The 27017-nt window shown below is 40.5% G+C and overlaps 2 protein-coding genes across 2 annotated transcripts in view; both read left to right on the forward strand.

Moving 5' to 3' along the window:
• Positions 1-27017, forward strand: part of LOC121390375 (N-formyl peptide receptor 3-like) — a 264212-nt gene that overhangs the window by 108733 nt on the left and 128462 nt on the right. Inside the window, exon 2 of the mRNA XM_041522172.1 lies at positions 22331-22398. The gene's annotated coding sequence lies outside the window, so the exon portion shown is untranslated. The remainder of the gene's footprint in view (positions 1-22330; positions 22399-27017) is intronic.
• LOC121390266 lies at positions 4078-26750 on the forward strand. The gene is made up of 3 exons (XM_041522049.1): positions 4078-4104; positions 15215-15319; positions 26091-26750. Exons 1-3 carry the CDS (start codon positions 4078-4080, stop codon positions 26748-26750), a joined length of 792 nt encoding a protein of 263 aa, XP_041377983.1.

Here is a 27017-nt window from a genome sequence, read left to right on the forward strand (position 1 = left end):
GGATATCTTTATAGGCCGCAAGTAACCTTTGTAATAAGATCTCTTTTCGCACAGCATCGTTTATTATCCTGTTTGGAATCTGTGTCACTTTAGACCCTGCTCCTCTGATTGAATTGGACACAGATATTCCGTGAAAAAAAAATGTAGAAAATTAAGTTTGTCATTTAAGAGTTGATGCACATGAACGCGTTTCTGATATATCCATCACAATGGAATACGATTCGCTCTGTATGTGTCAGTGCTGGTCGCTCTGCGCTTTGCGTAATGTTCTTGCAATCGATAGCAGGAAGATAACAAATTCGATCAAAGGAAAGACAACTCCTTCATACACACAGGCATTATATATGTAAAGAGAGGACTTTAAAATAAATATGAATTCATACCATTGAAAACAAAACATTTGTAGTCCCCCGACTAGTTTTTGTTTTGTTTAAGAACACCACTAGAACACATTGAGTTATTAATCATCGTCTATTGGACGTCAAACATTTGGTAATTCTGACATAGTCTTAAAGAGAAAAAGTTTGGGTTTCTTTTGTTTAACGAAACCACTAGAGCACATTGATTTATTAATCATCGTCTGTTGGATGTCATACATTTGGTAATTTTGACATATAGTCTGAGAGGAAACCTACATTTTTTCCATTAGTAGCAATGGATCTTTTATATACTCCAACCGACAGACAGGATAGCACATACCACTGCCTTTGATTTACCAGTGGTGGTGCACTAGCTAGAACAAGAACTATCCCAATGGACCCACCGATGGGGATCGATCCCAGACCGACCGCGCACCAGACGAGTGCTTTACTCACTCACCCACTCCGTTACTAAGAAGACCAGCCAACTCGTCTATAAGATTTTTGTTGTTTTTTATTATCTTGCGCATGACTGCCTGTTATCAATCGCTCTGTTTGTCTGTCTGTTTGTCTTCATATCCGTTTGCCCGTCCGTCAGTCGGTTCGTCTGACTGTATGCTTGAATGTAAAACTGAGTTTGTTTTTCTAACATTGTGCCCGCCCATGTGTCTGTGGTTGTATCTATATTTGTCTTCTTTACTGGATCCGTTTATTTTTGTTCTTTATTGTATTTGTAATAACTATGGTTGATTAACTTTTACGTTCCCTTGAATGGTCATTCATCCATGCAGGATAATAGGCAAAGAAAGGCTTGCTTGATTTTTTTTTTTTTTGAATATTTATAAAATAAAACAAAACTTATTCGGTAAAAAGGAAAGGAAAAATGAGAGAGAGAGAGAGAGAGAGAGAGAGAGAGAGAGAGAGAGAGAGAGAGAGAGAGAGAGAGAGAGAGAGAGAAAGCGAGCGAGAGTGCAATTTAAGTGTCTCGTCAGCGTGGTCTATTAAATTATTTTAATCCTAAACTGATACTTATAATATCCTATCGCCAAAAGCTACGACATTACAGTCACTTCCGGTGGTCGCCATTGCGATAATACTTGCCATCAGCAAAAGTATTTGATTTGAGTTAAACGTGTGCCCCTCCTTCGAATGACTAATGACGATGAACCGTAATATATATGTTAATCTCTTACCGGAGAATCATACATTTAGGTTCCATAAACTTGGCCATATTTATTTCCTATTCCCGAGATTACAGAGGCCACGCAAATTGCTAAGTGTTTGGAGTAGCGACTGAAATTGGTACTAAATGCTGAATGGCCGTCCAATGAGAGCGACACTGTTGGTTGCATAGTACCAAAGAAGAGAGTACCGTGTCAAAGTTCGACGTGCACCGTCAAATAGTTACGGAGTAAAAGCAGCTGTGGGTGTGATTGGTAGTAATATGTGACATTGATTATTTGTGCAAATACTATTATCCATTGACGATAAATAAATACACTTTTATTTGTTATACAGTTGTTATGCAGTATATACCAGAGGTTGAAACTAATGCCGGGTACCCCCAAAAATGGAACTGAAATTTTCAGCAAAAATGACGGTTGCTATTAAAAACATAAATTAAATCTCTTAAATGATACGTGACCCCCCATTTTCTTGCAGCTAGATTAGATGTGAGGTGCCACACTTTCTATTGCTGTACTTCCTGGGTGTGTTGAAACGCTGCTTATATCAGTTTTATTAGTAAACGTTAACATTATCGGCAATAGGAATTGATTTGGTCTAATGGAACCTGTTGACATTCTGCCGACAGGATCTATAGCTCAGTGGTAGAGCGTTACCGTCATTTGTAATGGGTCACGGGATCGATCGCTGTCGTCGGACTTAGGCGATCGACAGACACATCAAATACAGGGCCTCGGTGGTGTCGCGGTTACGCTATCGGACATAAGGCTGGTAGGTACAGAGTTTGCAGCCCGGTTACCGGCTCCCACCCAGAGTGAGTTCTAACGATTCGGTGGGTAGGTGTAAGGCCACTACACCCTCTTCTCTCTTCAAGCACGCTGTCCTGGGCAGACACCTCAGCTATCTGAGCTGTCTGTCCAGGACAGAGGGTTAGTTGTTAGTGGTTAGTGAGAGAGAAGGTGGTGTAGTGGTCTTACACCTAACCATTGAGTCTTAAAAACTCGCTATGGGTGGGAGCCGGTACCGGACAGCGAAGCCAATACGTACCAGTTTTATGTTCGATGGCGTAACCATGACACCACCGAGGCCGGTCCTAAATAAGTATTTAATTTGTGTTTCTATATTTCCAACACAAAACATCATTTACATTGAAATTAACAATGTAAAGACAGCACAGTTGAATATGGCTGCTTTAAACGATTGCTATAACCGTTCAGTTGGTACAGTAGCTACAGGATCAATAACCGTACGTTACACACCAATTAAAGTAATTGTCCATGTGCCAAGCCATCGTTAAATCTGAACAACAAGACCGTAATATGTGAATGGGCATTTGGCAATAGTCATGTCCATTCATTTCAACTTATTTCCGTGCTTATATCCAATTACCGTTCACGCACACTGTACTGGGCACACACACACCTCAGCTGTCTGGGCTGTTTGTCCAGGACAGTGGGTTACTTGTTAGAGGTTAGCGAGAGAAAAGAGTTGAGTTGTTAAAACTCGCTCTGGGTGGGAGCCGGTGCCGGGTTGCGAACCCTGTACCTACCAGCCTTATGTCCGATGGCTTAATCACGACACCACCGAGGCCGGCCTTATTCTTGTCGTTTCCCCGTTTTGTATATAACTATCAGTGTGTGAGATGTATCAAGCCGCTTAGGGCTTGTGGCGCGCACAGGCGCTAATTGTTATATGAAAGGAGTGACTGTCACAAAAGATATATAGTGTTCTCGAATTTTATGTTTTCACATTTCCAGATGCTAGAATGCAATTTAACGCTTGGTGGTGGTGGTGGGTGCAATTCAGTGAAAGGACTAATATGTGTCTTCTGAATTGAATCTTGGGCGGGTTTTTATGACAAGATCTCTAGGTAGTGGTGGGTGCAATTCATTGGAAGAGCTGGTATGTGTCTTCTGAATTTAGTCTTGGGCGGAATATACAATGTATGTATAATGTCGCTAGGGGGTTCTGGGTGCAATTCATTGGAAGAGCTGGTATGTGTCTTCTGGTTTTAATCGTCGGCGGGATATATATAGTGAAATGTCGTTGAACAAATATCAGTTTCCATAACGATGTTGAATATAGGTTTTAAACTGATCATGAGTTTCTTAGGCCCACATAGCACTCTTGCAATTTTGGAAATAAAAATAATACAAATATACATGTAATTTAAAATATTAAACATACAGAAACACTAATATTCCTAAAGGTACATGTAACAAACTCGATATTAGAAAACAATTCGATATAGTAATATCACACCTAAAATTTTATTAAAATAAAAATATTTATCTTTTTTAAAGCTGAAAAATATATAATATACTTTCTTAATATCTTAAATCTCTGTATTCTATTATTTCGAATGTCTTTTATTTCTTTAATATCATATTCTTAATACATATTTTTAATATCATTTCTTCTTCTTTTTTCCTTTTTTTTCCTTTTTTCCTTTTTTTAATTTCTAATTTTTTGTTACATTTAGGGATAGACATCAGTCTAAGATCGTTATCTCTGAACTGTTTACACGCGCGCAATGTCACAGGAAGACCAAGCCCCGCAAGTGAGTGTTACTTGTTGAAATAGTTCCGTCTTACTGCGCTATTTTGCGACGCCTATACCAGGATCATACGTAGGTCTTCTCGCCTCTAATTAAACAGCTTACCGGGATCAGCTTGGACACTTTGCTCACATGTTTGGTTTTGCGTATGATCTTACAGTTGTCAAGATGTCAGACTTGAATCTGCTGAGTACTGGGTTCGCGACCCAGTATCGGCTTTCACCCAGTTGAGTTGAGTTTTGACACTTGTCGAGTTCTCTCTCACTGTCCAGATAGTTAGATATGTGCCCAGGACAGCGTGCTTGAACGTTAATATGCACGAAAATAAAGTAAAATATTTAAATGAAACAGTTTACCGGATGAACTTGGACACAATCATGGTCTCATCTTTTGGGTGTGTTTTTCGCTACAGGTTCACGTATGATCTTACATTTGTCAAGACATCAGCCTTAAAGCTGGCAGGTACTGGGTTCGCATGCCAAAAGAGGCTTCCGTCAACAATGAGTTTTAATTACTCATGTTGGACATGCAAGGCTACTACTCTGATTTCTCTCTCACTAACAAATGAAAAACCACGTAGCTTCTGTTCTGGACAGACAGCCCTTATAGTTCAGATGGTAACCAAACCAGCTTCCTTGAACTTCAGTTGAATATAAGCACGAAAATTAGCTTAACACGGAAACAGCATATCTAAAGTAAAAACAGGCCTATGCTATTAAACCTCTTTGAACTCTTAAAGCTCTTTTATCTGTACATGTTCCTAGTTATAATCTGGAGTCCATGTTTAGTGTTTAACTATTACATGAAGGTTCTTACCATCGTACGCCCTTCTTCTGTATCATTTGACTGTACTCGCTAATTCAGGTCGTGGTTTTAACATCCAGACGTCGTGGACTATTCCACTGTTTAATATCTACTATACAGGGCCTTTTTAACACCCAGACGTCGTGGACTTTTCCACTGTTTAATAGCTACAATACAGGCCTTTTTAACATCCAGACGTCGTGGACTATTCCACTGTTTAATATCTACAATACGGGCCTTTTTAACATCCAGACGTCGTGGACTATTCCACTGTTTAATATCTACAATACAGGCCGTTTTAACATCCAGACGTCGTGGACTATTCCACTGTTTAATATCTACAATACAGGCCTTTTTAACAGTTTCCGATCGTTCTGATAATTGCTTCTCTTTTGATCTGCACTGTCGACAGACTTCATTGTACGTACTTGATGCCGCTCTTCACACAAAGATCTTTCCGAACTGAGGTCCAGTTCATTACCATACACACATTGTGCTACGTTTTGCGTACTCACAGACGCCGCCATCTTTGTGACTTAACATAGAAGTGGCTACATACAAAGCGGTCGGTGATACAGCCTCGGATAATGAGCTCTGGCTATCTACACGGCTTTTTTTTTGTTTGGTGGGGGAAGGTCACGGAGTAAGGTGACCACACCGTATCTAAATATTCCGTGCTAAGTTACCTACGGGACATTCAAAATCCATATCATCAAGCCCATCCTCCGCTTGTTACCGACCCCGGTCGGACTGCTGGTGCTCTCTTGCACCTAAGAGCGCAGGCGGTCCCCATCCCACCCACCCCACCCCTTTTCTGTGCTGGACAGAGGAGCCGACCGAGGCCAGCACCTGTGCCCATGACAGGCGTGCGCTAAAACAGCTTACTCTGAATGTACACGTTAAACGCTATGACCTGACCTGATTAATGGAAGGAAGGAAGGAAGGAAGGAAGGAAATGTTTTATTTAACACGCACTCAACACATTTTATTTACGGTTATATGGCGTCAGACATATGGTTAAGGACCACACACATATTGAGAGAGGAAACCCGTTGTCGCCACTTCATGGGCTACTCATTTCGATTAGCAGCAAGGGATCTTTTATATGCACCATCCCACAGATAGGATAGTACATACCACGGCCTTTGGTATACCAGTCGTGGTGCACTGGCTAGAGCAAGAAATAGCCAAATAGACCCTCCGACGGGGATCGATCCTAGACCGACCGCGCATCAAGCGAGCGTTTTACAACTGGGCTACGTCCCGCTCCGTGTTTAATGAAACGCGTCATGCACTTCACGTTATACTACAGAAGCATAACAAATATTAATTGTTATCACTCGATGGAACGCGTCATGCACTTCACGTTATACTACAGAAGCATAACAAATATTAATTGTTATCACTCGATGGAACGCGTCATGCACTTCACGTTATACTACAGAAGCATAACAAATATTAATTGTTGTCACTCGATGGAACGTAAAGTTTGTTTTATTTAACGACGCCGCTAGAGCACATTGATTTTGTATCTTATCATCGGCTATTGGACGTCAAACTCGATGGAACGCGTCATGCACTTCACGTTATACTACAGAAGCATAACAAATATTAATTGTTATCACTCGATGGAACGCGTCATGCACTTCACGTTATACTACAGAAGCATAACAAATATTAATTGTTGTCACTCGATGGAACGCGTCATGCACTTCACGTTATACTACAGAAGCATAACAAATATTAATGCGCATGACATGTTCCATCTAGTGGTACTAATTAAACGCCTGAAAACTCTAACCAGAACCAAACACCCGTTGTTTCAAGCTCTACTGCATACTGCTGAATATCTGTATACTAAATTAGAAAAAATAATAATTATAATTTATCGCCAATATATAATAGTATTTGTACAAATAATCAATGTCACATATTTCTACCACTCAGAGACGCAGCTGTTTCCACTCCGTAAATATTTGCACCTCGAACTTTTACACGGAACTCTCAGAGACGCAAATATGTTAGAGAATGGGCAATCCACTTTTGTATTCCTTTCATTTTCTGGAAACGGAAAGGGAGTTTATGTAACGTCTAACAAATATAATAGATAGATATAGAGAGATAGACAAACAGACAGACATATATAAATATAGACAGACAAACAGACAGATAGATAGATAGATAGATAGATAGATTTACAGAGTCGGATAGATATGTAGACAGGCAGACAGACAGACAGGCAGAGAGACAGGTAGATATATATATATATATATATATATATATATATATATATATATAGATAGATAGATAGATAGATAGATAGATAGATAGATAGATAGATATAGATACAGATAGATACAGTCAGGTAGGTTGGCTGATGGATGTATGGATGGATGGATGTGTCGTTCTATGGATAGACGGGTGGATGGATGGATGGGCCGTTCTATGGATAGACGGATAGATGGATGGATGGATGGATGGATGGATGGATGGATGGATGGATGGGTGGATGGATGGATGGATGGATGGATGGATGGATGGGTGAATGGATGGATAGATGGATCGATCAATGGATAAATAGATGGTTTGGTAAATGGACGGACGATGAGAGACAGACATGCAAACAAATAGAAAGAGACACAGATACACACGGAACTAATAACCATAACAGTGACGTAAACAGACCACACGACAGTGACGTAAACAGACCACACGACAGTGGTAGTAATTAACCGAACACGATCCACGTCTTACACAACGAGCAATGTGAGAAAGTAGACAGTGTATTAACATCTGGTAATTAACAACATGGACCGCGTACGTCTTTCTTTCAAGTGAAACCTAATGAGGAGAAACCGGTAACCGCGTGTGCTATTTAAACACAATGAATACTCCACGCGCGAGACATATCGCCGACAGACATCACACACAACAAGCCACCGTCTTGCCAAACACGGGGTTATTTACGTAAACTGTAAAATTTAATGTTCAATTTTTAAAAAAAATTGTGATTTCAGTGACCATCTCACTGGTTTGTCAATTAAACAACGTGTTCAAAACAGCTTCATATAAATAACGACTATCATATTCCCTTTCGCTTGCAGGATGACATTAGTAATCTTAGACCATTAGGCTACGTCTCGCTGTAGCCAGTGCACCACGACTGATATGTGCTATCCTGTCTGTGGGATCATCATCATCATCATCATCATCATCATCATTTCCTGTCATGCCTAGTGGCATTTAGGGCAGCGACGAAGTTCCTCCACGCCGGTCTATCCCTTGCCAATCTCTCGATGGTGCCCCAACTGTGTCCTGTCTGGGGGATGGTACTATTAAAAAGATCCCTTGCAACTAATGGAAAAATGTAGCGGTTCTCCTTTCTAATATTATATGTCAAAATTGCCAAATGTTTGACATCCAATAGCCGATGATTAATAAATCAATGTGCTCTAGTGGTGTCGTTAAACAAAACAAGCTTTACTATAAAGTTAACCTGCAGGTGGAGTGCACATAGTTGACGTTCTCGTGAAACACGAAACCTGCAGCGTTCCTGCTATCATGTTGATAGACAACTTGGGTCAATCAAGAAAGGTTCCATAGCTTTCTGCTGCATCCTCACAGCCATAAATAGCATCAGAGTCCAAAACGTGCAAGATTCATTCCACCCATCCGTTAATTGGAATATTTGTTGTGCTATGTTATTAAAAACAACAAAGACAAAAACGTTCGTGGATTTCCGTGCAGAACTATGCAGGGTGATATTACACCTAATTTGCTTCTTGTTCAAAACTAAGAAGACTGATAATAATCTCTGTTCCTTCGGCAAAAGTGGACCTCAAACAAGTTCACGTCTGCTTTGTGGTGGTGATTTTGGGAGACTTTTCTTAAATCGTTGATTGGCAACTGTTGTCATATTGATAATCCGGCTGTGGATACAGAATTAATTCTTGATGGAAAAACAGCAACAGAAGACGTTCCCACAGACTAGATGAATTGGTCACTGGCTGACCAATTATTGATTATACCACGGGTCCAGTGATTTAGTCACTACCTGACCATCTATCTAACTAACTAACCATTTATTCCACTAACAGACCATCTATCTCACTAACTGAACATCTATACCACTAACTGAACATCTATCCAACTAACTGACCATCTATCCTACTAACTGACCATCTATCTCACTAACTGAACATCTATCTCACTAACTGACCATCTATACCACTGACTGACCATCTATCTAACTAACTGACCATCTATCCCACTAACTGACCATCTATCTCACTAACTGACCATCTATCCAACTAAATTACCATCTATTTCACTAACAGACCATCGAGCCCACTAACTGACCATCTATCTCACTAACTGACCATCTATTTCACTAACTGACCATCGAGCCCACTAACTGACCATCTAACTCACTAACTGACCATATATACCACTAACTGACCATCTAGCTTACTAACTGACCATCTATACCACTGACTGACCATCTATCCAACTAACTGACCATCCATCTAACTAACTAACTGACCATCTATTCCACTAACAGACCATCTATCTCACTAACTGAACATCTATACCACTAACTGACCATCTATCCTACTAACTGACCATCTATCCCTCTAACTGACCAGCTATCCTACTAACTGACCATCTATCCCTCTAACTGACCATCTATCTCAATATCTATCTCACTAACTGACCATCTATCTCACAAATTGACCATCTATCTAACTAACTAACTGACCATCTATTTCACTAACAGACCATCAAGCCCACTAACTGACCATCTATCTCACTAACTGACAATCGAGCCCACTAACTGACAATCTATCTTACTAACTGACCATCTATTCCACTAACTGACCAGCTATCCTACTAACTGACCATCTATCCCTCTAACTGACCATCTATCTCACTAAATGACCATCTATACCACTAACTGACCATCTAGCTCACTAACTGACCATCTATACCACTGACTGACCATCTATCCAACTAACTGACCATCTATTCCACTAACAGACCATCTATCTCACTAACTGAACATCTATACCACTGACTGACCATCTATCCAACTAACTGACCATCTATCTAACTAACTAACTGACCATATATTCCACTAACAGACCATCTATCTCACTAACTGAACATCTATACCACTAACTGACCATCTATCCTACTAACTGACCATATATTCCACTAACTGACCAGCTATCCTACTCACTGACCATCTATCTCACTAACTGACCATCGAGCCCACTAACTGACAATCTATCTTACTAACTGACCATCTATTCCACTAACTGACCAGCTATCCTACTAACTGACCATCTATCTCACTAACTGACCATCGAGCCCACTAACTGACCATCTATCTCACTAACTGACCATCTATACCACTAACTGACCATCTAGCTCACTAACTGACCATCTATACCACTGCCTGACCATCTGTCCAACTAACTGACCATCTATTCCACTAACAGACCATCTATCTCACTAACTGAACATCTATACCACTAACTGACCATCTATCCTATTAACTGACCATATATTCCAGTAACTGACCAGCTATCCTACTAACTGACCATCTATCCCTCTAACTGACCATCTATCTCACTAACTGACCATATATCCCACTAACTGACCATCTATCTCACTAACTGACTATCTATCTAACTAACTGACCATCTATCTCACTATCTATCCCACTAACTGACCATCTATCTCACTAACTGACTATCTATCTAACTAACTGACCATCGAGCCCACTAACTGACCATCTATCTTACTAAATGACCATCTATTCCACTAACTGACCAGCTATCCTACTAACTGACCATCTATCCCTCTAACTGACCATCTATCTCACAAACTGACCATCTACACCATTAACTGACCATCTATCTCACTAACTGACCATCTATTTCACTAACAGACCATCGACCCCACTAACTGACCATATATCTCACTAACTGACCATCGAGCCAACTAACCGACAATCTATCTCACTAACTGACCATCTATCCCACTATCTGACCATATCTCACTAAGTGACCATCGAGCCCATTAACTGACCATCTATCTAACTAACTGACCATCTATTCCACTAACTGACCATCTATCCGACTAACTGACCATCTAGCCCACTAACTGACCATCTATCTAACTAACTGACCATCTATCCTACTAACTGACCATCTAGCCCACTAACTGACCATCTAGCCCACTAACCGACCATCTATACCACTAACTGACCATGTATACCACTAAGTGACCATCTACACCACTAACTGACCATCTATCTCACTAACTGGCCATCTATACCACTAACTGACCAGCTATCTCACTAACTGACCAGCTATCTCACTAACTGACCATCTATCTCACTAACTGGCCATGTATACCACTAACTGACCATCTATCTCACTAACTGGCCATCTATCTCACTAACTGACCATCTATCTCACTAACTGGCCATGTATACCACTAACTGACCATCTACACCACTAACTGACCATCTATCTCACTAACTGACCATCTATCTCACTAACTGACCATCTATACCACTAACTGACCATCTATCTCACTAACTGGCCATCTATACCACTAACTGACCATCTACACCACTAACTGATCATCTATCTCACTAACTGACCATCTATCTCACTAACTGACCATCTATACCACTAACTGACCATCTACACCACTAACTGACCATCTACACCACTAACTGACCATCTATCTCACTAACTGGCCATCTATCTCACTAACTGACCATGTATACCACTAACTGACCATCTATACCACTAACTGACCATTTACACCACTAACTGACCATCTATCTCACTAACTGACCATCTATACCACTAACTGACCATCTACACCACTAACTGACCATCTACACCACTAACTGGCCATCTACACCACTAACTGACCATCTATCTCACTAACTGACCATCTATCTCACTAACGGACCATCTACACCACTAACTGACCATCTATCCCACTATCTGACCATATCTCACTAAGTGACCATCGAGCCCACTAACTGACCATCTATCTAACTAACTGACCATCTATTCCACTAACTGACCATCTATCCGACTAACTGACCATCTAGCCCACTAACTGACCATCTATCTAACTAACTGACCATCTATCCTACTAACTGACCATCTAGCCCACTAACTGACCATCTAGCCCACTAACCGACCATCTATACCACTAACTGACCATGTATACCACTAACTGACCATCTACACCACTAACTGACCATCTATCTCACTAACTGGCCATCTATACCACTAACTGACCAGCTATCTCACTAACTGACCATCTACACCACTAACTGACCAGCTATCTCACTAACTGACCATCTATCTCACTAACTGACCATCTATCTCACTAACTGGCCATGTATACCACTAACTGACCATCTATCTCACTAACTTGCCATCTATCTCACTAACTGACCATCTATCTCACTAACTGGCCATGTATACCACTAACTGACCATCTACACCACTAACTGACCATCTATCTCACTAACTGACCATGTATACCACTAACTGACCATCTACACCACTAACTGACCATCTATCTCACTAACTGACCATCTATCTCACTAACTGACCATCTATACCACTAACTGACCATCTATCTCACTAACTGGCCATCTATACCACTAACTGACCATCTACACCACTAACTGATCATCTATCTCACTAACTGACCATCTATCTCACTAACTGACCATCTATCTCACTAACTGGCCATCTATACCACTAACTGACCATCTACACCACTAACTGATCATCTATACCACTAACTGACCATCTACACCACTAACTGACCATCTACACCACTAACTGACCATCTATCTCACTAACTGGCCATCTATTTCACTAACTGACCATGTATACCACTAACTGACCATCTACACCACTAACTGACCATCTATCTCACTAACTGACCATCTATACCACTAACTGACCATCTACACCACTAACTGACAATCTACACCACTAACTGGCCATCTACACCACTAACTGACCATCTATCTCACTAACTGACCATCTATCTCACTAACGGACCATCTACACCACTAACTGACCATCTATCTCACTAACTGGCCATCTATCTCACTAAATGACCATCTATCTCACTAACTGACCATCTACACCACTAACTGACCATCTATCTCACTAACTGACCATCTACACCACTGACCATCTATCTCACTAACTGACCATCTATCTCACTAACTGACCATCTATCTCACTAACTTACCATCTATCTCACTAACTTACCATCTACACCACTAACTGACCATCTACACCACTAACTGGCCATATATCTCACTAACTGACCATCTATCTCACTAACTGGCCATCTATCTCACTGACCATGTATACCACTAACTGACCATCTATACCACTAACTGACCATCTACACCACTAACTGACCATCTATCTCACTAACTAACCATCTATCTCACTAACTGACCATCTATACCACTAACTGACCATGTATACCACTAACTGACCATCTACACCACTAACTGACCATCTATCTCACTAACTGACCATCTATACCACTAACTGACCATCTATATCACTAACTGAAACAGACGGCTAACTCAATAAATCGAAAACTGGCTGTTTAACTCACCGACTGACTTTAACACTGATTGAATTACTCATTTTAAAGGTGAACTCCGACTGAACAATTTGATACCACTAGACATAAATGAGCAGACATTTTATTTCACCTTTAGGTTCGCTTAGATTCAAATGTTTTCCAACATACAGACCACATCGAGTTCATAATTCTGGATATAAGTCGGATTCCGAAAGCGATCTGCACGCTGTCCTTTCGTATGAGAATTGTTGTTGATCACCTTCTCACCCCCTTTACCCCCTCCGCTTGTTCTTTTGTGAAACAAATCTCTTGGTTTCAGAAGCCATTACATGGCGTCCTCTCTCCGATTCGTACCGGAAGGGAAAATGCCCTGACAGCCATTTATATTAATACCAGTTGAAAATCCTCAACAGCTTCACTGGCGCAATTTGTTGTCGTATGCTTTCGAGGGGGACTGACTAGGATATTAGCCGTCATTTTAATAAAAATCAATATCATGAGCACTCTAATCGGAAATGTTGACAACGTGCTGATGGAGCATATTCGATTCTGTGATATAGGAGCTGGTTCTAGCTCAGCCGGTAGAGCGCTTGACTGAGGTGCTTGGGTCGAAGGATCGATCCCCCTTGGTGGATCCATTATCTGATTGGGTTTTAGTTCGTTTTGTTTAACGACACCACTAGAGCACATTAATTTATTAATCATCGGCTATGAGAAATCAAACATTTGGTAATTTTAACATATAATATAGTCTTAGAGAGGAAACCCGCTAGCAAGGGATATTATATATGCCCCCTCCCACAAACAAGATAGCACATACCACGGCCTTTGATATACCAGTCGTATTGAATTGGTTGGGACGAAAATAACCCAATGGTGCACCGACGGGGATCGATCCTAGACCGACCGCGCATCAGAAGAACGTTTTACCACTGGGCTACGTCCCACCCTTTTTGATAGGTCCCCCCCCCCCCCCCCCCGTCCTAACCAGTGCTGAACAATTAGTACATTAAATGATTGACTCCATCTCACACGCGATGTAACACAGCGGCGAGTCGGTTCCTGTAAAACAACTGTCTAACTGTACGCGTACGACTAACACTCGAAGTATTCGTACCTGACAGCAACGATTACGATATTTTTAACATGTGTCTGTCTGACTGTACGTGTACGATTGACTTTCGAGCTGCGCGTAACAGTTAGCATTTAAAACGAGTCTGACTGTACGTGTACGATTGACTTTCGAGCTGCGTGTAACAGTTAGCATTTAAAACAACTGTCTGACTGTACGCGTTCGACTCGCACTCGAGGTGTCTGTACCTGGTAGCGACGATTACAATTACGACTCTTAACAAGTGTTTGACTGTACGTGTACCGTACCAGCGACGAGTCGTCCCTTTTAATAGTCGTGTGACTGTACCTGTACGTGTACGACTGACTCGAGCTCGGTGTAAATGTTAGCAGCGAGTTTGTCCCTTTAAATAATTGTTTGACTGTACGTGTATCGTACCAGCGACGAGTCGTCCCTTTTAATAGTCGTGTGACTGTTCCTGTACGTGTACGACTGACCCTCGAGCTGGGTGTAAATATTAGCAGCGAGTTTGTCCCTTTTACGGCTCGGTTTAACTGTCGGGTTTTTGTGTGCCTACAGAGACGGGATATTGGGAAAACGAGCCGTGGCGCTGTGGGCGATGTGAGCGTTGCACCACGATTGTCTCGGCGCGGTGCCGCTGTTTCTGATTCGAGAGCCCGCTGGGCAAGCGAAACGCTAAAGTGTTTATGGAGAAAGTGTGACAAGGTCAAATAATACCATAACGTAGAACATAACACAGAATGATAATGTAGCGCAACGTACGCTCGTACTGTATCTTAACGTAACGTAACGCAACGTAACGTAACGTAGCATAAGACGGCACAGGGCAGCTTTAAGTGAGGAATAGTCTGTGTGATGACACCAAGTATTAGTGTCTCTCTCTCTCTCTCTCTCTCTCTCTCTCTCTCTCTCTCTCTCTCTCTCTCTCTCTCTCTCTCTCTCTCTCTCTCTCTCTCTCTCTCTCTCGCCCTTCTTTCTCTCCCTCCCCCTCGTCCCCCTCTCTTTCTCTTTCTTTCTCTCTATCTTCCTCACTGTCTGTCTCTCCCAAGTTGTCTCCGTCTGTCTCTCCGTCTCTGCCTGTCTGTGTGTCTCTCTATATTTATGTCTGCCTGTCCTCTCTGTCCTCTCTGTCTCTCTCTGTCTCTCTCACCCAAGTGTCGAAAGCCCCAAATTAGACATCAAAATGACTATAGTTTAAAACTGTTCTAAAGTGTCGTTAAATAAACATTCCTTTCCTTTCCTTATTTTGGCTTCGATAGTGCAAATATGTTATAACGATTTACAATTCCACAAGCAGAAATCTTAATCATCCTGGAACTCATTAGGTCCGAGGCGAGAGAACCGGTTTAGGTGTAAGATATCTATTGTGAAAATTCATTTTAACATGAAACGTGATTCTTCTCCCATCAAGCCTCGAGAAACCCCGTACCGCGCGTTTTGTCTCAAATGTCGCAATATCTTGCAAACTTCGATAAAAAATAAAAGGGGGTAAAAAAAAACTGAAAAGAAAAGAGCTATGATCGGATATACGTTTTTTAATATTAAACTAATCTGCCGTAGACGAATTATTCACGTCACGCGCCTTTTCAATGGCGACCAGTCATTTCTGCCGCCATTATTGAACCAGTCCACGGTGGTCTGTTGTCAAACACATTGAAATTCAGTCAATTTCCTGCGCATTGATCCGTGGGGACCAGTTAAAAAGAACGGTAACTTGCGCGTAAAGATCACTTCGCCATCTATTGGATTGTCATTAGAATAGAAAAAAAGATATGTAAATGTTTACAAGAAATAAGTCTTTGTGGAAATCGAACATTCCTACATTACCGACTGAATCAAAGTTTAAAAGCCAACGGTTCCAATTTCCCTTACTTTAGATGAGTCCGAGGGAACACACAGATATAAAAATAGTTCGTGAATGAATTTCGTGAGATTCGTGGTAGTTAGTCTAAAGATACGAGAAAGACATATCAAATAAAATCTATTAAATATCATATCTCTGCACAATACCTAAATCTGCTACTATTTATTCCTGCCTTTTTTTTTCTTTTCTTTTTAAGGTACATATTAACGTTCTTTAAAGATAGTTAAACTCAAAACTCGTTCAAGGTGAAGTAGTTTAACGTGCACGTTCAGAGCAAGCTTTTGTCGCGCACGCCTGTCTTGGGCGCAGGTTCTGGCATATGTCCGTCCTTCCGTCGAAGGCGGGAGAAACTTTGAGCTAGCGATGAAAGAAAATAAATAAAAAAATAAAAAAATATAAAAAGCACCAAAACTCGTCAAAAACGACACCACTAGAGCACATTAATTTATTAATCATCGGCTACTGAATGTCAACCATTTGGCAATTCTGACTCGTAGTCATCAGAGGAAACCCACTTTATGTTTTCCTAATGCAGCAAGGGATCTTTTATATTCACTTTTCCACAGACAGGACAGCACATACCACAGCATTTGACCAGTTGTGCTCTTGTTGTCGTATGGGGAGGGATTTAGCTTAGTCGGTTGAGTGCTCGCTTGAGGTGCTTGCGTCGTGGATCCATTCAGCTGACTGGGTTTTTGTCGTTCCAACCAGTGCACCACAACTGGACAAAGGCCGTGGTATGTGCTTTCCTGTATGTGGGAAAGTGCATATAAAAGATCCCTTGCCACATTAGGAAAAATGTAGCGGGTTTCCTCTGGTGACTACGAGTCAGAATTACCAAATGTTTGACATCCAATAGCCGAAGATTAATTAATCAACGTGCTCTAGTGGTGTCGTTAAACAAAACAAACTTTCTTGTTGTCGTATATTTCACTTGAGATCCACGAGAATTAGAAGAGCATTCCAAGTGCAGCAGTATTTTGTATTTTTGCATACCGCACGAACTGACCACTGCCGCATACCGCACGAACTGACCACTGCCGCATACCGCACGAACTGACCACTGCCGCATACCGCACGAACTGACCACTGCCGCATACCGCAATAACTGACCACTGCCGCATACCGCACGCCACATACCGCACGAATTGACCACTGCCGCATACCGCACGAACTGACCACTGCCGCATAGCGCACACCGCATTATACCGCGTGCCGCACAAAAAGTGTTTTGCACACTGATGAAAATTCGATCTTGCGGATAGCTCAGAACCCGAATTTTCTTGTCCTGTTCTTTTTCCCATTTCTCCACAATTACTACCGTTGTTCCAGTCGAAAGCGATCAAGCGATTTAAGACATTTCAACACAGTGGGTACTCCGTGAAATCTGTCGCCTGCGGTTTATCAATGCGCTCGAGCTGATTGAATATCGGTCCTTTCTCACAGATCGGTTCAATTAGAAAAACATCGCATAATGAGAAATATTGTCCTAAAAATCCATTTTTCGTCGCGTGAAATATCATACATGGAGACTTAATTATGAGAACCCTTCTATTTGCAGTTAATCAGAAGTGCGTCCAAGCTTCAAAGAAATGACAACAGTTCTCGCGTTGGTGGGTGGAACGTAGCCCAGTGGTAACGCGCTCGCTTGATGCGCGGTCGGTCTAGTATCAATCTAAGTACTTGCTATCCAGAGTTTTCGTTGTGGCAACTAATAATGTTGTAGTCTTATTTTAAGTGGAAATGAAACCACAAACATTTGCTATTCCAGATTTTGCAGTAGTCTCATTAGGAGTACCCCCCCCCCCCCCCCCCCCCCCCCCCACACACACACACACATTTACATTTAAAATTAAAATTCTAGAGCTCTGTATCTATTAGTGACACCTTTTTGGAAAGCGCAAAGTCCCATTTTTTTAAAATTTTTTTTAGGCTTAAGAATCAAAATTGTCCCTTAAATGTTCTGCCCCGAGTCAGGCCACTGGCATCCAGACACAGGACTCGGGATAGACATGCTCGAAACCTTCGTGGTATAGGAGCATGTAAAAACTCTCAAGTCAAGTCAAGTCATTTGGAGTGGAAATAAAAAGTAAAAACACTTGCTATCCTAGTTTTGCACTTGTGGCAACTGATAATGCAGTAGTGTTATTTGGGGTGATAATAAAAGTAAAAACACTTGCTATCTTAGATTTTGCCTTTGTGACAACTGATAATTCGCTAGTGTTATTTAGTTTAAATTTGGCCGCTGCAGCGTATGGTGGTCTCGTTTGGAGTGTATTTGAAAGCACATACAAGGATATTCCAAAATTTTGCCATTAGATACCCTCTCCTATTGACAGCACTCCGCCGTTAAGTAGACTTTGAAACATACATGACAGTACATACCATGACATTTTGGGGTGGACGGATACAGAACGTGGCTGCAACTCAACGTGTGTGTGGCTGTATGCCGAACTGTCAGCCCGAACGTAAAACAACAAATAACATTGTATTGGCCTCAGTAGTGTACTGACCGGCGGATCGTAGCCCCGCGGTAAAGCGCTCGCCTGATGCGCGGTCGGTGTGGGATCGTTCCCTGTCAGTGGGCCCATTGGGCTATTTCTCGTTCCAGCCAATGCATCACGACTGGTATATCAAAGGCCGTGATATGTGCTATTCAGTCTGCGGGATGCTACATATATAAAAGATCTCTTGTTACTAATGGAAACATGTAGGGGGTTCTCTCTCTAAGATTATTGGTCAAAATTACCAAATGTCTGACATCAAATAGCCGATGAGTAAAAAACCATTTTAAGCTATCGGCACTGGGTTCACACCCCAAAACCGGCAGTTTCATTAGCAGCAAGGGAACTTTTATATGCACTTCCCCACAGACAGGATAGCACATACCAGGACATTTGACCACTTGTGGTGCAGTGACTTGAAGGAGAGAAATACCCACTCAGCTGAATGGATCCACCGAGGCGGTTCGATCCTGCGACGCAAGCACCTCATGCTAGCACTCATCCGCCTGACCTAAATCCCGCCCTGAATGAATAAATTAATCAATCAATCAATCGATCAATAAGATTTGTTTTTCGACATCACTAGACAACAGCTGTAAAATAAGTATCGACTAGTTCGTGTCATACATGTGTTAATTAGAGAAAAATCCCGCTACGTTTTCCAATTAGCAGCAAAGAACATTTCATATAATGCACTTTCACCCAAATTAAAACGAATAAAAACAATTGCCTTGAGAAAATCGTTGATACAAGTCGTACCATAAAAACGGGCCTATAATCAACTTGACCTTTTCGTTGTGATCTAATTTCTGTTTTCCAATACAGCTTTGTTCTTTGATAGACAGGCATGCGAGCAGTGTTAATTATTTTCGGTTTAGCTAGCTACCTTTCTTTCTTCCAGTGCTTCTTTCTGTTTTATTTCCATTGTGGGTTTTTTTTGGTTTGGTTGGTTTTTGTTTGGGGTTTTTAATTTCATTTAAAAAAAAAAATAATAATAATTATGATTGATGTTTCGGACTTTATTAATTTTGACGTTATCTTTTGATTTCGTGTTATATATATGTATAAAAATACCTTAATAGTCTGACAGATAGAAAGATGAATGTCCATAAAAAAAAAAAACAGACTTGATGAATGACCTCGTATGACATTACCCTTTTCGATATTAACGAGTTCGACACACTAAAACTCTAATCTCTTGACTCGAACAATACACTTGAAAACAAAATGTAATACTATCTAAACAACAACTGATTTACGCCCTTCCTCTTTCTAAAACAAAATAAAATAATTGTACTGAAATAAAATAATAGTACATGTAATAATACTACTAATAATAATAACCAACACATTGTTTCTTTTGAAAATCCAAACAAACAAACAAAACCCAAAAGAAAAAAAGAAACAAAAATAAACAAACAAAATGAAGTAGAGAATTCAGGTTTGTGAGAAGGTCGGCCCACACACCCAAAACAAAATACACAACAAACCAAATAAAAAACATATGCATACATACATACATACATACATACATACATACACGCACGAACACACGCACGCACACACACACACACAGAGAGAGAGAGAGAGAGAGAGAGAGAGAGAGAGAGAGAGGAGAGAGAGAGAGAGAGGAGGAAGACAGAGAGACAGACAGACAGGCAGAGAGAGAGAGACAGAAAACAGACAGACACGCACGCACGCACGCACACACACAAACAGTAGTATCCTTCTCTCAGAAAATAATAAAAGAGAAAAAAGGGAAGTAAAACAAAAGCAAATAAAAAAACAACAAACCAAAAAACCCCACCAACAAGCAAGCAAACAAACAAACAAACATAACAGAACAGACCCCCCCTCTCAACCCCCCCCTCCCCAAAAAAAAACGACAACGAAACTGAAAACAAAAACAAATGCGAAAGCAGAAACAAAACAAAAACATGTGGCCAGTCCTTGTGAACTCACTCCCAATCACGATCTGCAAACCACTTAAAGTCCATTAATGCAAAACCATGTGTCATACACGTAAGTGACATATAAAATATTTACTTTTCAGACAAAATGGACTCTTAACTAACACATGCTATATAGGCACTAGCTTTTACTTCTTTATCGAAACCTTTTTGTTGTTACCCTTCTGTGTTCAAAATAAATAATCCTTGTAGGAAGTTTTATGCATCTGATTGTGTCAGAGAGCGCAGTTTGAGAACTGTTACTCTAAGTACTTTCCCGTATCGCTGCATTAAGAACTGAGATACATCGATGTTTCTTCTAGAGGCCTTAGTTGATGTAAGACTTTTTCTGTCCTTTAAACGTAAAAGGAACGCCATGTCTAAACGATTTTATGTTCATTAAACAAGCACAAACTGTCGATAATAAATCACATTTCGTTATAAAAAATATCGAAGAATTGCAAGATATTTGTTGATGGAAAAGAAAAAGAAAAGGAGAAAATAAAAAGATGACAATGAAATGAAAGAGAAAAAAAAGGGAAATAAAGAAAAAGAGGGATTGAATGGAAAGAAAGAAGGATTAGGTGGAAAGTAAGGCACGACAGAAAGTCAACGGAAGTAAAATGAATGGATAACCATTCCACATCGCGAAAGAAAAACACGTGACAAAAAACAACAACATCTGTTTGATGTTAGAAAATGAAAACAAACATGAAAAGCAAAACAAAAGAGCAACTCTCACACACGCATCTGAGCATACACACGCGCACACACACAACACCCACACACACACGCATCTACACATACACATACAACACACTCGCGCACACACACACAACGCATACACACACAATACAGACACACACACACAACACAGACACACAACACGGAGACAACACACACACAAAGACACATACATACAACGACACATACACACAACACAGACACATACACACACACACACACACAGACACACTGTTACATACGTATACATACAAAACGAAAGACTAACAAACATACAAAACAGACAGATGAAAAGTCAGAAATAGAGTAAAACAAGGAGAAACAAACCAACTCGACTCTGGTCCTCCACAAGATGTAATATGCAAATATAATAACAGACCAAAAGTGGGTGAGATGCTGTTACTAATAATACAATCCAATACAAGCGTACGACGAATTTATTATCATTTCTGAAAAACTCACAAAAACCACAAACCCCCTTTGTCTTCCTGTCATTCAAAGAAAGCTCATAGACCCGCCCTTGAGATGCACTACTTTGAAAACTAGTGCATGTCTGTCCATGCTTTGCGCATGCGAATGTTACTTATTTAATTATGTTTTCCTTCTCTTTCAGAATTGACATTGCACTCTACAAAAGAATTGCCTGTGGGGAAATGAAGCACTTTGAAAACTGAATCGAAGGTAGGCGTAAGACTGTGTAAACTGTTAACTATCGAGGAACTCGGAATGCTATATGTTTATTTGTCATTCTACGATGCGAGCAGAGTAATTGTTTTCATTATTGATTTAGCTGATCGGTGTTTAGCATAGATGATACGGTATTAAGCAGCGATATCTCGACGTTGACTCGACATAAACATAATAGCTGTTTGGTGGAAATTAAGCAACATTTCAATATCTCGATCTCAAAACATCCTGGGCTTTCAAGACAACAGAGTTCGAGATAGCGATGTTTGACTGTAACAAACAATCCCTCACACAGAAATTATTTACCTCCATGTCTTTATTAATGAGATTGATTTATAGAAGGGTCTTCATTTTACAATTGGGTCTCCGTTTTGTCCGGTAGGGAACATTCGCTTTATTGAAAATGATTTTTAAATCTAAAACAGTGGTTCAAACTTGTGCCACTTAGTAACTGTTCCTAGGCGTAATGCTGACAGTGCCCTTAAGGTAGTACTAAACCAAATGACTTCCGGTTGGGTCAAAGTTCGAGGTGCACCCAACTTTTGATAGATAAGTGAACATCACAAGTCCTGTGATTGGTGATAAATGTGAGTGTGTTGGCTGTAAAACAAATATTAGTTTCATCTGGGCAAAAAATGTATGCAATTTTATTTCATCTAGTACCAATGTGTCAAGTAGCCTTGTGCTTGAAACATGTATCGGGTACATGTAAAAATGTACTCAAAATCTGTGCGGAACTAGGATAGTCATAGATGCTATCCGTTATCTCTGAAATGAGCAACTTGACCCTCATTTTTTTCTGATTCACTTTAATGGTGAGGGGCGGTAGCATTTATATCCGTGGTGTTTGTGTCAACTGATACACTGCAGGTGGGAGTTTTAGCCACATATGTTACTATTGTCGTCTGGGAGATCTGATTTGGTAGCATACACCATTAAAGGTTGTCATCTGAATGAAGATCCTGACATGAAATGGCTGTATTTCACTTTTAATTTAGAAAGCTAGTGCCAGTATACAATGTCAACTTATGAGTGAAATCTAGTTCAGCACACGTACAATGCTAATTAATCTAGTCTGGTATTTTGTGTAGCCCGAATTAAAATTATGTTACTCGGTGAATATGTCACTGTTGTCCACTTGTTGTTATTAAATGTAAAGAGGGGCGGGGGGGGGGGGGGGGGGCCTTCAGCTGTGGTGAGAGAAATATCGCGATGGGAAGAGGGGAGATCGAGTCATGCTCCCTCGGAAACTATATTTGTTAAAAAGAAAATTCGCAAGGGGTCTACCACCTGCGTTTACGCGAGACGCATTTCGTACTATCCTGCACCTTACAGCAGCCTTAAAGAAATAAAGAAATGATTTACTTTACAATATTTGTCAGTTACAAGTTACAGGCCCGTAGGTACGATATCTGGAGTGAGGGACATAATGTCTTGTGGGTGGGATTGGGGGAGGGGGTCACAGCCCATAGTGCCGGGGGACAAGCAATATTAATATCTTTTTCGTCCTCGAGTGGGGGGGGGGGACACAGAGCTTCCCCCCCTCCCCCCCCCCCCCCCCCTGTTCCTACGAGCCTGGTGAATTACACGAATCATCAACTCTTTTATCTGCTGCTAGATCCATCCGCTTTGCTCTCACAAATCGTTTGACAATTTAAATGTAATTGTTTTAAAATAAGGGTTAAACCACCCCCCCCCCCCCCCACACACACAAAAATGATATCTTATATTACTTAGATATCTATATGGTTTTGTTATTATTTGTATGTTCAGTTTACATATTTTATTCCTTATGAATCTGCATAAACTTACTTCCAACAAATAACGTGTAATGGCTAAATGAAATATGGTCGTTTTGTTAGTCGCGGCTAAGGGCTTATATGCTGTTTTTGATGAACCAGTTAAAGTACAGCCGGTCTCGGTGGAGTCGTTGTTAAGCCATCGGGCATAAGGCTGGTAGGTACTGGGTTTGCAGCCCGATATCGGCTCCCACCCAGAGAATTTTAACGACTCCATGGGTAGGTGTCAGACCACTACACCCTCTTCTCCCTCACTAATCACTAACAACTTACATCCAACACCCTGTCCTAGACAGACAGCCCAGATAGCTGAGGTATGTGCCCATGACAGCGTGCATCAACCTTAATTGGATATAAGCACGAAAATAGGTTTGAACGAATGAATGAATGAATTACAGTACAATATTATTTTACCGCGAAATAAGCCATTTATGAACAGGTTTTTAGTGATAAAGTTAAACATAATTCTGACATGTATTTGATTCAGTGTAGCGCTAGACTATTACGCTTGCATAGTCAGGATTAGGCTTATAATGGGTTCGTCTGTATTGTTTGCAATATCGTTGTGATAGCCCCCTGAAGTAGAACTCGTGCTGAAGAGTTCCGTTGATGAAGGGGAGCTAACCTATTTTCGATCATGTCTTTCATCTTTCACTTTACGTCAATATCTTTCGTAAATCCGATCGAAAACAGGTGACGCCATGATATAATATTTTAACCACGTTGTAATCAATTCAAATCAACACGTATGTATGTGGGTGTTTGTCCTGCTCTCTGCGCTGTTTAAACATTTTATTTTCCAGACGACCGTGTTTGTGGTAATGCTAACATGTTTCACAAATAAGTTTGTCTTTTCACCAGCTGAACAAATCAAAACATCCACGATTGACGTTGCGCGTTTCACACACACGTAACGCGTCCAGGGGAGATACAGAGCACTCAATGTTGCTCGCGGTCGATTAGGCAATTATGTGCATTGAATTGATCTCTGGCGCTCGATAACGTTCGCACTCCTGAACACGGTTTTAGGTATCGTCGATAGTCTAAGTGCATCTTCAGACGCCGTCTGACTGGGTTGATATTAAACGGAAGGGGTGTATTACACACCGCTTGATGTTAGGTACGGAATGAATTAATCGGCATGTCAACTATATATGTTAGTCTATTTTTCCGTTTTCTTCTCCAGTATGTGCTATGTGAAGGGTGTGTTAAATGTGACATTTACGATTAAGATCAGGTTGTATTTGTAGGCCCGTAGCCAAGGGGGGTGCGACGGGTGCGAACATTAAGACTAAGGTGTACGTGTCGCATCATACTAAGACCATATTGTATGTGTTGCGTCATATTAAAACCAAAGTGTACGAGGCTTCTCATATTAAGACCAAGCTGAACATGACGCCTCATATCAAGATCAAATTATATGTGACGCTTTATATAAAGACCAAGTTATTCGTGAAGGTTTATATTAATATACATGACACTTTATATTAATACGAAGTCGTATGTTACGCTTTATATTAAAACCAAGTTGTACGTGACACTTTATATTAAGACCAAGTTGTACATCGCACTTTATATTAAGACCAAGTTGTACATCACACTTTATATTTATACCAAGTCGTACGTGACGCTTTATTTTAAGATCAAGTTGTACATCACGCTTTATATTAAGCCCAAATTATACGCTTTATATTAAGACTAAGTTGTAGATGACACTTTATATCAATACCAAGTTGTACGTTACGCTTTATATTAATACCCAATCTTACGTTACGCTTTATATATGTTTCATATTAGGACCAACTTGTACGTGACGTTTTACATTAAGATCAAGTCGTACGTGACGCTTTATATTAAGATTAAGTTGTACATGACGCTTATATTAAGATCAAGTCGTACGTGACGCTTTATATTAAGATCAAGTTGTACGTGACGCTTTATTTTAAGATCAAGTTGTACGTGATGCTTAATATTAAGATCAAGTCATACGTGACGCTTTATATTAAGATCAACTCGTACGTGACGCTATATATTAAAATCAAGTTGTACGTGATGCTTTATATTAAGATCAAGTTGTACGTGACGCTTTATATTGATATCAAGTTGTACGTGATGCTTTATATTAAGATCAAGTTGTACGTGATGCTTTATGTTGAGATCAAGTTGTATGTGATGCTTTATATTAAGATCAAGTTGTACGTGACGCTTTATATTAAGATCAAGTTGTACGTGACGCTTTATATTAAGATCAAGTTGTACATGACACTTTATATTAAGATCAAGTTGTACGTGACGCTTTATATTAAGATCAAGTTGTGCATGACACTTTATATTAAGATCAAGTTGTACGTGACACTTTATATTAAGATCAAGTTGTACGTGACACTTTATATTAAGATCAAGTTGAACGTGATGCTTTATATTAAGACCAAGTTGTACATGACGCTTTATATTAAGATCAAGATGTACGTGACGCTTTACATTAAGATCAAGTTGTACGTGACGCTTTACGTTAAGATTAAGTTGTACGTGACGCCTCACATTTGAGATCAAAGGACACATGACGCTTCCCACACAGTCTAAGACATAGGCAATCAAAACTGGTTTAAGACGTCTGATCTAAAGATATTCATAACCATCCACATTTTCTAAACATTATCTAAACTATCGCGTCTTCTACAAAATAATAAACATTGCCTGGTTCGTTATTCTAACCGACGAGGCGTCCCCGAGCGTTACTCTAGAAAAGGTCCTTTCGTGGTGAGAGTGAAATTATACAAAAGGCAGAGGCCAAGAGGCACACTTTGATGTGCG

The sequence above is a fragment of the Gigantopelta aegis genome, chromosome 15 (assembly GCF_016097555.1).
Source record: "Gigantopelta aegis isolate Gae_Host chromosome 15, Gae_host_genome, whole genome shotgun sequence".
In the NCBI taxonomy this organism is placed as follows: Eukaryota; Metazoa; Mollusca; class Gastropoda; order Neomphalida; family Peltospiridae; genus Gigantopelta; species Gigantopelta aegis.